At 29.4% G+C, this 13097-nt stretch overlaps 1 protein-coding gene across 3 annotated transcripts; it reads right to left on the bottom strand.

Moving 5' to 3' along the window:
- Positions 1-2368: 2368 nt before the first annotated feature.
- LOC111908011 (NADP-dependent malic enzyme) lies at positions 2369-8490 on the bottom strand. Of its 3 annotated transcripts, none has more exons than XM_052764192.1 (20): positions 8393-8490; positions 5904-6055; positions 5682-5802; positions 5522-5596; positions 5299-5450; positions 5111-5216; positions 4938-5003; positions 4710-4805; positions 4543-4614; positions 4386-4469; positions 4223-4321; positions 4068-4115; positions 3921-3974; positions 3733-3831; positions 3523-3612; positions 3340-3417; positions 3143-3217; positions 2951-3041; positions 2733-2861; positions 2369-2651 (listed from the first exon to the last, which is right to left on the bottom strand). In XM_052764192.1, the coding sequence occupies exons 1-20, from the start codon at positions 8435-8437 to the stop codon at positions 2563-2565; spliced, it is 1821 nt and encodes a 606-aa protein (XP_052620152.1). In that variant the 5' UTR covers positions 8438-8490; the 3' UTR covers positions 2369-2562. The 3 variants fall into 3 exon arrangements, with proteins under 3 accessions (XP_052620152.1, XP_023759586.1, XP_023759587.1); XM_023903818.3 differs by lacking the exon at positions 8393-8490 and adding an exon at positions 7245-7440 and having other exon boundaries at positions 5904-6097; XM_023903819.3 differs by lacking the exon at positions 8393-8490 and adding an exon at positions 7245-7439.
- Between the last annotated feature and the right edge of the window lie 4607 nt (positions 8491-13097).

The following is a 13097-nucleotide window of genomic DNA, read 5'->3' as shown; positions in this document are numbered from 1 at the left end:
CCATGCATCTCATTACTTTACATTAAATAAGTATAAGACAATGCTATTCTTTTGAATAAACAATTAAAAGCACCATGTATCTCATTAATTTACATTAAACTATCTTAAAAGCCACACTCTTCTTTTTTTACTCTTATTTTATAAAATAATAAAAGAAAGAAGACAAAATCTTTATATTTTATAAACCAAGTTTATAAAATATAAACTTTAACTTTTTGGTAAAAGACAAAAATAACTCATCTAGTCCAAAATGTTGTGCATGACTTATTAATTCATACCATATAATTTAATATATAATGTTAGTTGCTAATGAAAATTATTATTTCCTAAAAATAAATAATTTCCGATTTAATTATAAGAGTTTATTGAATATTTATTAAAATCAATTTCTAATAAATAATCAATTATATCAAGTTGTTGTTGGTGTGACTTTGTAGTATCATATGTTAATTAGCAATATCACTTTAATATAATTTTTGAGCATATTAGATCTTTCACAAACTCCTAGATCTTTGAAATCCATTGAATCTTATCGATGACAAGTTTAATCTCGTTTAATTTCAATTACATGAAACTGCGTCGCAACTGTCGTCATGCCCCCAGTCAACATAACAACCATTTCCATTGTCGGAACCGCCAATCCCGAAAAATACCTTCGTACACGTCCTACCTAGCTCGCTCACCTTTCAGCCATTTGACAAACATTTTCCCCCTTTATCTACTCTTCGAATTGATTTCCAGGACCTTGAGGATAATGTCCATGTTAAGGGGGAAGGAATTGATACGTGTCTCGAGCCATACCGAAGGCCGCTTCCATGGCCGGACCCATCAAAGATGTTGTACATTAAATGGGCAAGCCTTTTGCGATACTCTTGCAACACCTTCCATATTGTCATTGTCATTAAAGCTTTGCATGGATATGCAAGTTTGGAGTCCCACGATTTCATGTTACTACTTTATAGTTTTTCATGCATTTTCCCATTACTAGGAGATAGATAATTATTAGCATTAATTCCATTACTCCATGTTTCTAAGTTTTAATTAGCATTTTCATTTCTTTTGTTATATAAATTGGTGTATGTTGCATTATGGAAAATGTAGAGAAAATTGATCCAAATTCTAGTATCTTTGTCTTTGATCTTTGGAGACTAGCAATCTTGATTGTCTTTAAATCAACGAAGAGGTATTGACAAGATCTTCAACTCTTATTTAGATTGTTTTTCATAACAATAAATCGATCTTAATTTTGGTTTCTATGTCGCACATTGCTGTGCTGCAACTTCCAAAAATCATAACTTTCTCTTATGAAGTTAGATTTGGACATTCTTTATATGCACGCTCTCGGTTTTGAGATTACTATAACTTTTTTCAAGACTATTTATTCTAAATAATCTTCTATAAAAAGCGTTTATTTACGTGGCTGATCTTTTATACTGTTAGGTGAAAATGAGATGTTACAAAAGTCAGGTTGTAATGTCCTATGCATATAATCTAACAGTTAGGCTATGTTTGGCACGCCACAAGTTAGCTGATAAGTTAGCTTATTTTCCAAGCTTTTTTATGTTGTTATGTTTAGTAAGCCAAAAAGTAACTTATAAACTAGCTTTTTAAAAAACTATTTAGACTAGCTTTTTAGGAGTTTTTTAAATTTTTTCCAAATATACCCCCTAATTAATTATAGTAACACATTTATTTAAAATGACATTTTCTATATTTCAGTTACCTTTTCAGTTATCAGCTAGTTTTTCAGCTAGTACGACATAGCCTTAGTGCTGACAAGTGAGTACGACATAGCCTTAGTGCTGACAAGTGAGTACTGACACGAAAGGAACTTGCATTTAAATTAACATGATTCACAAATTGCATCCATCAGTATCATGATTTTGAGAATCTTGCATTCATCATAATCATGATTTTGAGAATGTTTGCATTTTATTTTAAAAAGGCACAGTTTATGCAATAAGTGGAGAAAGGAAATAACACAAAAATGTTTACACAGAATTTGACAATGGGTTGTGGGATATGTCATGTCCTATGTTATTCTTAGCATTTTACTCTCATTCGGGTCGTAAAGCCTCACACTTGTTTTAATAATGGCATACATCTCAATATTTGCATGAGGATGATTTCTAGAAATACAAAAGATTTCTAGAAGACTATCACTATGTGTACTAAAAGTCTCGAGTGGAGGATAACCATCTCCATAAAAGTTGGTATATGTTTAATAGAATTTTCAAAATATAATGTCAAAAAAAAAAAAAAACTAAATATACAATATGTAACCGGATAGATTTATCAAAAGCAATGTCTTGATAACAAAAAGTCATAAGTATAATGTCGCACCACAAAGCATTAAGATATAACGCTATGGCACAAATAAATGAAAATACATTGCTATTTTTCGTATTTAACCATTCATTATATGTAAAACCTATCACAAGAATACTTATATCATCATTCAAATAATATTGTACAATTTTTGAAACACATATCATTACTTTAATCCTAAAAACAACTACACACAAGGACATATCAATCAAATTTAACCTACAAACTACAGAGTTAACGATAATGACGATAGGTTGGAGAATACATGCAACTCTCTGCGAATTTAACGAGATCTTTAGGACGAGGAAGATTAGATGCCAACCCTAAAAGTAACAAAAAACATCATTCATAACAATTCCCAAATGAACATTTCATTAAGCATTTCATAATGCAAAAGTACTTACCAAGTTCATATGCCCTAGAAGCTACCTTAGCAGCAATAACCGCTGAAATCTTTCTAATCTTCTTGAAAGGTGGATAGATAATACCCTTCGCGTACTCTTCTTCTGTCACTTGAGATGCCAAAGCTTCCGCTATACAAGACATGATAAATGATGATGAGGGACATGTGGGGACCACGTAAAAGAAAAAGTCACATCAAGTTAGGTATTTTTCGACTTACCTGCCACCAAAAGGAACTCATCATGCACACGAATTGCACCACACATGATCAATCCCAACCCAAATCCAGGAAATACGTATGCATTATTTGCCTGAATTAAAAAAAAAAAAAAAAAGTTACATGATCAAGTATATTCAATTAATCCCAAGTCATTAATTGAATATTCTGTGTATAAGATAAGAGTTAGATGACCTGGCCAGGCACGAACTCTTTGCCATCATACATGACAGGGTCAAATGGGCTTCCACTAGCAAAAATCGCGTGACCCTGAAAAAATTGCAAACGCATAAGAGGATTTAATTTCATCACTTTAATCAAGGGTTCATAATTCATATTCGTTTTGGGTCTTTTAGAAGTAAAGATGATGCACACAAATTAATTAAACTTACTTGACTCCATGTATAAGCTTCTTCCGCTGTACACTCGGATTGTGAAGTCGGATTAGAGAGAGCCAGAATGAGAGGTTTCTACATGTAAAAAAAAAACGTATTAAATTTCAAATTTTATGTAATCGATTGTAAATAAACGACATTTTATTTTGTGTCGATTCAAGTTAGCAAGAGAGAACTAACCGCATTAATAGATGCCATCGCTTCAATAACTTCTTTTGTAAATTGTTTCCCAACTCCAGATGTTCCTATTAATATCGTTGGCTTGATTGCCTGCATTAACACACTTAATTAACAGAAGCGATTTCATAATATGAAAAAGTATTTTTTTTTTTCATATAACCAAAAACAAAATACAAAAAAGTATTTAATTTTTTTTTCATATAATCATACTTTGACGGCTTCCAAGAGTCCTTTCACGGGGGCATGATCATGAGCCCATGGTAGCTTAAAATGTTGTAGGGAATCTTTACGCGAGCTCACTATCAATCCCTAAATTCAAAGAAAACACACACACACATTTAATATTCATAGTAAATCATAGAAACAAGAGTCATGAATCATGATCGTTTTTCAAGTACCTTTGAGTCAACAAGCCAAATTTTCTTTCGAGATTCTTCCACTGTAACTTTTGTCTACAAATAGCAATTTTTTTAGTCCAATTTTCAAAGGTTATTATGTTGCTATTTATTGCCGTTTTAGACGAAAAAAATCATGGAGTTATTCACCTTTTTCAATATCTCAAGTGAAATAAGCTCTGCTATACCCGTTCCAGCCTTTGCAACAAAAGAAAAAAAATACGATGACAACAAGCATGAGGAGGGCATTAATGTCTTTTTGCTTAAATATGAGAAATTGGTTCAAGAATATATATGATGCTGACCTCACCAGCACCAAGAAATAAGAACGTATGATCAGATAGAGTCCCACCGATTAATTTCAAAGCCGAAAGCAAACCTCCCAAAACGACACATGCAGTGCCCTAATTACAGAGAGGGGATTACGTAAATCACAAAACGAAATTTTGTTCAAAGGAATTAAGTTACCTGAATATCATCGTTGAAAACAAGATGAGTTGATCGATATTTACTCAGCAACTCAAACGCATTGTGGTTGGCGAAATCTTCAAACTAAAAAGACACCGTGGATTCTCGTTACAAAAATTATTAATTTGCTTTTATTTACTTTTTCCTTAAACAATACCTGAATGAGGACTTTTTCTCCATAGTTCTTCTTCACTGCTGTCATAAACTCCTCTAACAATTCGTTATATTCCTATATTTAACAAAAATAATCACTTTTAGCCTTTAAAAACTGTAATTATTAGAATTTCTGGAATAAAAATTCAAATGGTAAAAAAATAATGAAACCTCGCCAGTTGCTCTTTTTTGTTTAAGACCGATGTAGAATTCATCCTTCAACAATGCCTCGTTTTTTGTGCCCACGTCAATGGTTACTGGCAAACACTGTAACAAAAAATGAAATCATGAACATGGTCACTACTAGAAAATTACAAATTTACCCCATTTTCAACTAAAACTTAAAACATTTTCAATGTAAAATTCAATAGAATTGTATAAAAACTAAAAAAGACTTACAACAGAAGGGCGAACGCCTCCAAGTGCTGTATATAAAGAAAGCTTTCCAACGGGTATCCCCATCCCCTGTGATTTTTATAAACATTGCAAAAAGTTATTAATAATTAGAAAAAAAAAAAAAAAAAAAACTTTGCAATTACTGAATTACAGCAGTGAAAAATGTTAGATTTTACCTGGCATCCAAGGTCACCAAGCCCCAATATACGCTCACCATCGGTTACAACAATAACTTGGATATTCTTCTCAGGCCAATTCCTCAACACCTCAAGAATCTTTCCCCTGATAATTCAATTCCACAAAGGACACAATTGTAAATTTACCAAAACAAGAACGATTTGAATTTTGACCAGGTCAAACATACTTGTCTTTCAAACTGATATAAAGTCCCTGTTGACGCCGATAAATGCTGCCGTATTTCTGACAAGCTTCACCAACTGTTGGTGTGTAAACTACTGGAAGTAATTCATCAACATTATCGATCAGAAGCTTGTAAAATAATCTTTCATTCGTCTCCTGCACAAAGGTAGATGTTAATTTTGACTTATTAAATCAATACGATAAGATGATTGAAAAACAGAGGTTACCTGAAGATCCATCATCGCTATGTATCTATGCAATGGAACTTGGTATTGGCGAAGTAGATGCAAAGTTCTTTTTTCCTACAAAATCAAGAAATTAAGAGTCAACAAAAATAGTATACACAGTTTTTTATTGCGATTTCTCAAACTACAATGGTGAATTTACTTGAAGTTCCTGAGTGAATACTGCAGGTGGCAAAAGGCCTCTCAAGTAATGCGCGTCTCGTTCTTTCTCACTGAAAGCAAGCCCTTTGTTATGTTGTGGGCTCCGCAACAAAGCATGTCCACTGAAACACAATGTTTATATGGAATTTGTTACACTTTGAATTTCGGTTTTTAATGTGGTAAATTGTAAAATAGTGATGAATTTATAGACTAAAATGATGACCTGGCAACAGAGACATTCCAAGGGGTAAATGGTTGACCATCATCATCATCGTCATCATCAGTTGCTGCATTATCATCATCTTGATTACCCGCCATTACTGATAGACTACTCTTTCTCTCTCCTTTATCCCCCAAAACTCCTAACAATTGTCTCTGCAAATCAGACAAGCTCAACAACACTATGCAACAACAAAACTGCAATTTAACCAAAATTATAACTCAATAAATACAGGATGCCCACAAACCATAAATCAAAAAACAAGAAATTAAAATTACTTTAAATCAACAATTAATGTATACACACTTATAAAACCTTTCTACAGACATGCAAGAAAACAAAAGGTTTTATTAGTTGGGTCAAAATTGAAAATTTCTGTACATTCAGACAAGTTCAAGAACACAATGCAACAAGAAAACTGCAAATTGAACAAAATTACAACTTAAAAAATGATACGCATAAAGCAAAAATCAAGAAACAAAACCCAGATGATACACATTTAGATTGACTAATATCGGGTAAATTGAGATAAGTAACAAATTACTTCCACTTTACTCTTTTTAAAATCGTTAGTTTTCGTTGTGATTATTTTTGGGTAATTTAGACAAAAATATCGTAATATGTCGGGAATTTAAATGGTTTATTTTAACAGTTTTGGAAAGTTGGATGAATTTTGTAACGGTTATTAAAAGTTTCGTAGTTTAAGGAACATTCTCAAAGTCACGTGACCAAATTAGAATTAAAGTAAAAATGCACATTGCTGTTCATTTTAATTTTCCGCCATTTGAAAATGAGAAGCTTTTGATGTTTTTTAACAAAAATTAAGAAATATATTTCCTACCCAAGTAAAAAAATCAAATCTTTTTGGACTTATTGTACACAAATTCAACTTACTATAAGTGGGGATTGCAAAATTAAAGAAATATTTACATTCTGCAAATGAGATAAGCTCAAGAACACAAAACAAGAAGAACAATGTCACATCGAAAACATCAAGAAACATAGCCCAAAAGAATACGGAATTAAGAATTAATTAATAACATTTTAGATTGATTGTTTAAAAGGAAATGTATGACCTACGCATTATAAAATATCAAAAGTTTTGACTTCAATTCTTCAAACCCAAGAAATGTATCATTTACCCATCAAAGAAAATCAAAAAAAATTTTAATAACATTTTGTACACGTTTCAAAGAATGTACGCCTACCCACAACAGAAAAATACGATTTTTATATTTTGTGTGCACATTCAACTGTTTTATGAAGTGGGTTTGGGTCAAAATTGAAGAATTGTTAAAATGTAGATCATCAAGAACAGTAAATTTGAAGAAAAAGAGGTCGTACCAGAGAATTGATTCTCTTGAAGGATGACGATGAGGCCAGCATCAAGAACTGTTAAGATTTTTCCAAATTTTTAATTATTTTGTGTACGTTGGGAAGAAATCTCGTAGCGTATAGAGAGAGAAAGTAGGAGAATTTGGCCCTAATATAATAAAACTTCAAGGGTTCTTCCATTTCTTTCTCCTCCTTTTCTTTCTCTCTGTCTCTCGGTAGATAAGATTTTGCATAGAGAAAAGGGTTGGACCATATGTTGGCCAAGTGTAACTTTGTCCTTTTTGCCCTTACCATTTTATCCATTTTATATTTTCCTTAAAAGTAGTTTGATCACAGTAATTAAATATTTACTAGTAATTCTTCTATCCCAAAACACGTGATTGGATTTTTTTTACTATGAGGATCAAAGTTCAAATGAGAAGGACAAACCTTGCTCATATAAAGACCTTAAATGAGTGCTATCAAAATCCATCTTCATGTCAGCTCATAAATATATAAATGACTTAGGATTTCTATGATAATTATGCAAATCATTTACCAATCTTATTTTATAGATAAAGAATACAATAATCCAACAATAAGTTTCTATATGTCAATATTAAGGGTATGATGCAAACAAACTATTGTTAGTCGGAAAGCTTTAGTTTTAATTTGTATAGAAGTGTTTGGTAAAAATAATTGTAAGCTTTTGAAATATGTAAAACTACATACAATATAAAAAACTAAAAGCTCTCGAAAGCTACATAAAATAGCTTTTGAATTATGAATTGTTTGTTTATTATAAAAATTACACTACCAAATCAAGTTTTTTCTTTGTTAAAAAAAACCCTCATTGTCAAGCAAACCCTAAATATACTGTGGGAGTTACTTGAGTCTCTTAAATTATAGTAATAGATTAGAGCCAAAGATATAGGAAGAACTATGTATTTGTATAACACATATATAGATGTGTATGTTATTCTTCTAAGTTAGTTATAATTAGACTAAAACACACGATTCTTTCAAATATATATTTAGAATGATCAATAGAAGGATGTAATATCAATATTTTCTAATTGTTTACTACCATATATCAACTACAAATTGTTCCCTATAATCACATACATATGTTGTTACCTTCTAATTTCAACAATTACATGTATGAATTGAGAGAATACCTCTAAGAGCTGCCGTATGCAATTGCTAATAAGTTGATAAGACATTGCGATCAAAGAAGGAATTAAGTGTGTGATACTATTGGTGATTTGTGAAAAAGGAATTATTAGAATTGATGTGTTCAAAATCTATGTAGATCGTATGATATATATGCACGAGAATTGGTTAATGGAAGATGGCAAAAGGCAAAACATGGAGTATAGAATGAGAGTTATTATGCCAAAGTAAGGAACATTGTTCCTTCTTTTTCTCTTTTTATATATTTTCATGGGGTCAAGTTTGATCTACCAAATGGGTAAGAATTACTTGATAGGATTATAATCAGGTTTTATAATCTTGTTTATCTCGTTTGCGTGGTGTGGATATTGAGGAACAAATAATAAGGATGGATGAATGTGGAGACGAATAAATTTGAATTTATAAACGGGGCTCAAAAATCCGAATAGATATAACAAGTGTATCTTATGTTTATATATGTGTACATGAATGCTTAAAACATATCTTATGTTTGTGTTTTTTTATGTGTGCTATAAAACTTAATCTTTAAAATTTGTAATTGTAATGTTACGAAACAGTTCCAATTCTTTGTATTTTAATATGTGCTTTAAAACCAGTAATTGTAGAATTTAATGTGTGCTATGAAACTTAACAATCATCGTTACAATTGTAATGTATATGTCTGTATATATTTGTGTTGGAATCACAATAAAGTTCAAGTTAAATATTTATTAAGAAGTTTAAGAGACAAACATTTTTTTTGGAACAACTCGAAAGCCTCCGGCAAGACATTAGAGAGCAAAGAAAAATAGATCATTCCTCCGAACACAAGTTCATTTCTAAAAGACAAAAATACCCACCAAGCGGTATGATTGTATCCATCGCCTTTTTCTTCTTGTTATTTAAAAACGAGGAATCAACCCCCGGTATGAAATTCAAAATTGACACCAAATGACCAAAATAAGGTGAGTAATATTAATCCAGTTTGAAAAAATCTCATTCCACGCTCTAATCTTCACTTCACAATTCAAGAATAGATTTTTCATGTCTTCTGTATCACCCAAACAAATTTGATACTACACCATATGAACATAAATTCATATATCAACTAGATTTTGTCTAAAAACCAAACGGTCTAGTCATAATCTGTAACACCCCGACAAGTTAATACAAAGTACATGCAAAAAAAATTATTTTCAATTTATAAAACAGCTCGGTGTATATTTATATTAACCAATTATATACCAGTAGTTACCAAAAGGATCGTATACCATAAAATTATTTGTAGATCCAAATCGAACATTATCATTCATCTAACAACTCTTCCATCTCTCAACTACTTGTTTTATACTATTATTGGGTTTACTTCATCCTAAAAAAGCACACCAACAAATAAAGGTTAAGCTACAAAAGCTTAGTGAGTAACCTACTCATCATACACATACAGCATCTACATCATCATAAGATTAAATCAACATCAATATCTATAACATATATAAAGCCTTTTAAGATTTTTGGTCATGTCAATCCTTTGAACAATATCACTTATGTGGTTTTAAGCCACTATCTACTACTATTTTTATTAGCAAATTACTAACCATGGTTTCACCATGATATATCTATAGTACCTTGCTATAGTTTAATCAAAATTAATCAATAGTTATCAAACACAGGTCTCAACACAAAGGCTTATTTAATAATTAATCAACGATATCCATCTATGATGTTACGGGTACAAAGGCTACCATTTCAGTTAACAACAATAGCTACGGTATTACGACTGTAAAGGCTACCATTTAATTTAGTAGCTATCAACAATGTCTTGCCACAAAGGCTCACTGAATAAATTATCAATGGGTCTTGCCATAAAGACTCACCAATTAAATTATCAACTATCAGCAATAACCAACGACAATTTCATCTATATAAGCTTAGCATACTATCAAACAATAAACAACTATAAATTTAGCTTTACAAGCTCAATATATCATATCATGAAAATCACCTATAGTTTATCAACTATACCAACTTACTTCATCACATAGCAAATAGTCAGCTATAATTTCATCTATGCCATCTTACTGCATCATATAAGAAATGATTAGCTATAATTTTAGCTATACCAACTTTCTACACCATATAACAATTAATTAGCTATAACTTATTAGTTATACCAAATTACTACATTATACATCAATTATTCGATTATAATTTATCAATTATACCAGTTTACCACATCATACAATATATAACCAAATATAAATTTAAGTTATACCAACTTACTACATCATGCATCAATTAATCAACTCAAATTTTAAACTATGTCAGCTTACAATTTTTCAACTACGCCAACTTACTACATCATACATCATATAATGAACTATAGTTTATCAACTATCAACTATGGATTCCAACAAATTGTCAGCTATTATCAACAACATCTTTCACTAATTATTAGCTTATCATTATACTTTTATCAGTTCATATATCCCAACAAAATCTCGTACAATAATATCTACATGTGTAGATAATTACTAGCAAGGAGTGATATAGGGTTACTTACCATATATATATATATATATATATATATATATATATATATATATATATATATATATATATATATATATATATATATATTGTAACACCCATAAAATTCATGAAAAATTTTAACTTTTTAAAACATTCAAAATCATCATTGTTTACAAACTGTTTCCAAAATAAGATTCATATCAGAAATATCCCAAAATCGTGAAGTAAAAACATGAGGAGGTGCACGATCATGCATTCGCCTTCCCGCGATCCTGAGAAGTACCTGAAACATAATCCAACAACTGTAAACCCAAAGCTTAGTGAGTTTCCCCCAAACACTCAAAAACTCTAATCCAAGGCTTGAAACCCAAAAGCTTAACCATTAAGCCCCAAAACCCTAGAGATATGGGACCTATATTTTTCCTTTTGCCACATTCATTTGAAACTCTCATGCATTTTTCCTTTCACCACATTCATTTGAAAATCCCATGACTTTTCAATTTCTTTCTAATAATAATTATAAGTTGGTTAATAAGGTTAAATAAACATCAAACCTAAAGTGTAATCATATATAAACTAAATTTCAATATTAAAATAATATCTTTACTTATACTTATAAAGCTATGTTTTGTTAACTTTTAACATATTATACTTGCTTTATTAGTTTAATATATTATTGGATGTAAACTATTATCATTTTAAAGACATAATTTTGGAACAATTTTTATAAAGTATTTAAGTTATTAATTTGAATATAACATTACATGGTCAACTTAAATATAAATTTTAGTTTAACTTAAGCAACCCAAAGAATATTTTGTAAATAGTTAAAAGTGATTAATTGTAGTGTCTTTCTAATAATAATTATAATTTGGTTAATAAGGTTAAATAAATATCAAACCTAAAGTGTAATCATAAATATATTAGATTTCAATTTTAAAATAATATCTTTACTTCTACTTATAAAGTTATGTCTTTAACTTTTAACATATTATACTTAATTTATTAGATTTAATATGTTGTTGTATGTAAACCATTATCAGTTTAATGCTACAACTTATGAACGGTTTGGACAAAATACTTAAATTTTTAATTTAAATATAACATTACAATGTCAACTTAAATATAAATTTCAGTTTCACTTAAAAACCCAAAGAATATTTTGTAAATAGTTAAAAGTGATAAATTATAGTGATAAATGCAAAAACTAAATTGTAATCTCAATTTAACTAAAATATTTCTTAAAGATATTTTTATAATCGTTAAAAGTTTTCAAATAAGTAGCTTAAAATAAATTACAATAAAAATAGTTAAAAACAACTTTATATAAACGATTATATTGTTTCATTTAAAATCAAAAAACAATGTTTGATGTATTAAATAATTATAATGACAAAAATTAAAACATTAAGCAAATAATTTTTTAAAAATTAATTAACAATAACAGGTACTTATAAATAACATTAAACCATATATTATATTTAGTTTTATTCATGTGTAACTCGCGGATAGAAGTCATTCAAGCGATTGAGATTATGCAGTTATAATAGATGTATATATTATCATATAATTCAAAATAATCAATATATTATATCAATTTAGTATATATGAATTGTTATATCAAATTTAACAACCATACTAATGCTATATTTAAAAAAACATATATTTATAAAGACTTTAACTTTATAGGTATTTCTGCGCAACGCGCGGGTATTCACTTAGTGTGTATATATATATATATATATATATATATATATATATATATATATATATATATACACCTACTAGGCGAATACCCGCACGTTGCGCAGAAACAACTATATAGTTGAAGTCTTTACAAATATATGTTTTTTTTAAATATAGCAATACCGTTGTTGTTAAATTTGATATAATAATTTGTATACTATATTGATATAATATATCGATTATTTTAAATTATATGATAATAGATACATCTATTATAACTACATAATCTCAATCGTTTGAATGACTTCTATCTGCGAGTTACACATGAATAAAATTAAATATAATATATCGTTTAATGTTATTTATAGTTGTTATTCTAAATTAATTTTTTAAAATTTATTTGCCTAATGTTTTAATTTCTATTACTATAATTATTTAAAACATCAAACATTATTTTTTGATTTTAAAGGTAGCAATATAATCATTTATATA

Source organism: Lactuca sativa, chromosome 5 (genome assembly GCF_002870075.4).
Source record: "Lactuca sativa cultivar Salinas chromosome 5, Lsat_Salinas_v11, whole genome shotgun sequence".
Classification (NCBI taxonomy): Eukaryota; Viridiplantae; Streptophyta; class Magnoliopsida; order Asterales; family Asteraceae; genus Lactuca; species Lactuca sativa.
Note: the sequence above shows the minus strand (reverse complement) of the source record. Positions and strands in the feature narration are given on the sequence as shown.

Bases quoted from the DNA above. Each gene is read 5' to 3' on its own strand.
- LOC111908011 (XM_023903818.3), bottom strand. From the start codon at position 7,286: ATGCTGGCCTCATCGTCATCCTTCAAGAGAATCAATTCTCTG. The intron at 5,803-5,903 runs GTCATCATTTTA...ATTGTGTTTCAG, and splicing joins TGGAATGTCTCTGTTGCCAG to TGGACATGCTTTGTTGCGGA. The intron at 3,613-3,732 runs GTATGATTATAT...GTGTTAATGCAG, and splicing joins GACTCTTGGAAGCCGTCAAA to GCAATCAAGCCAACGATATT.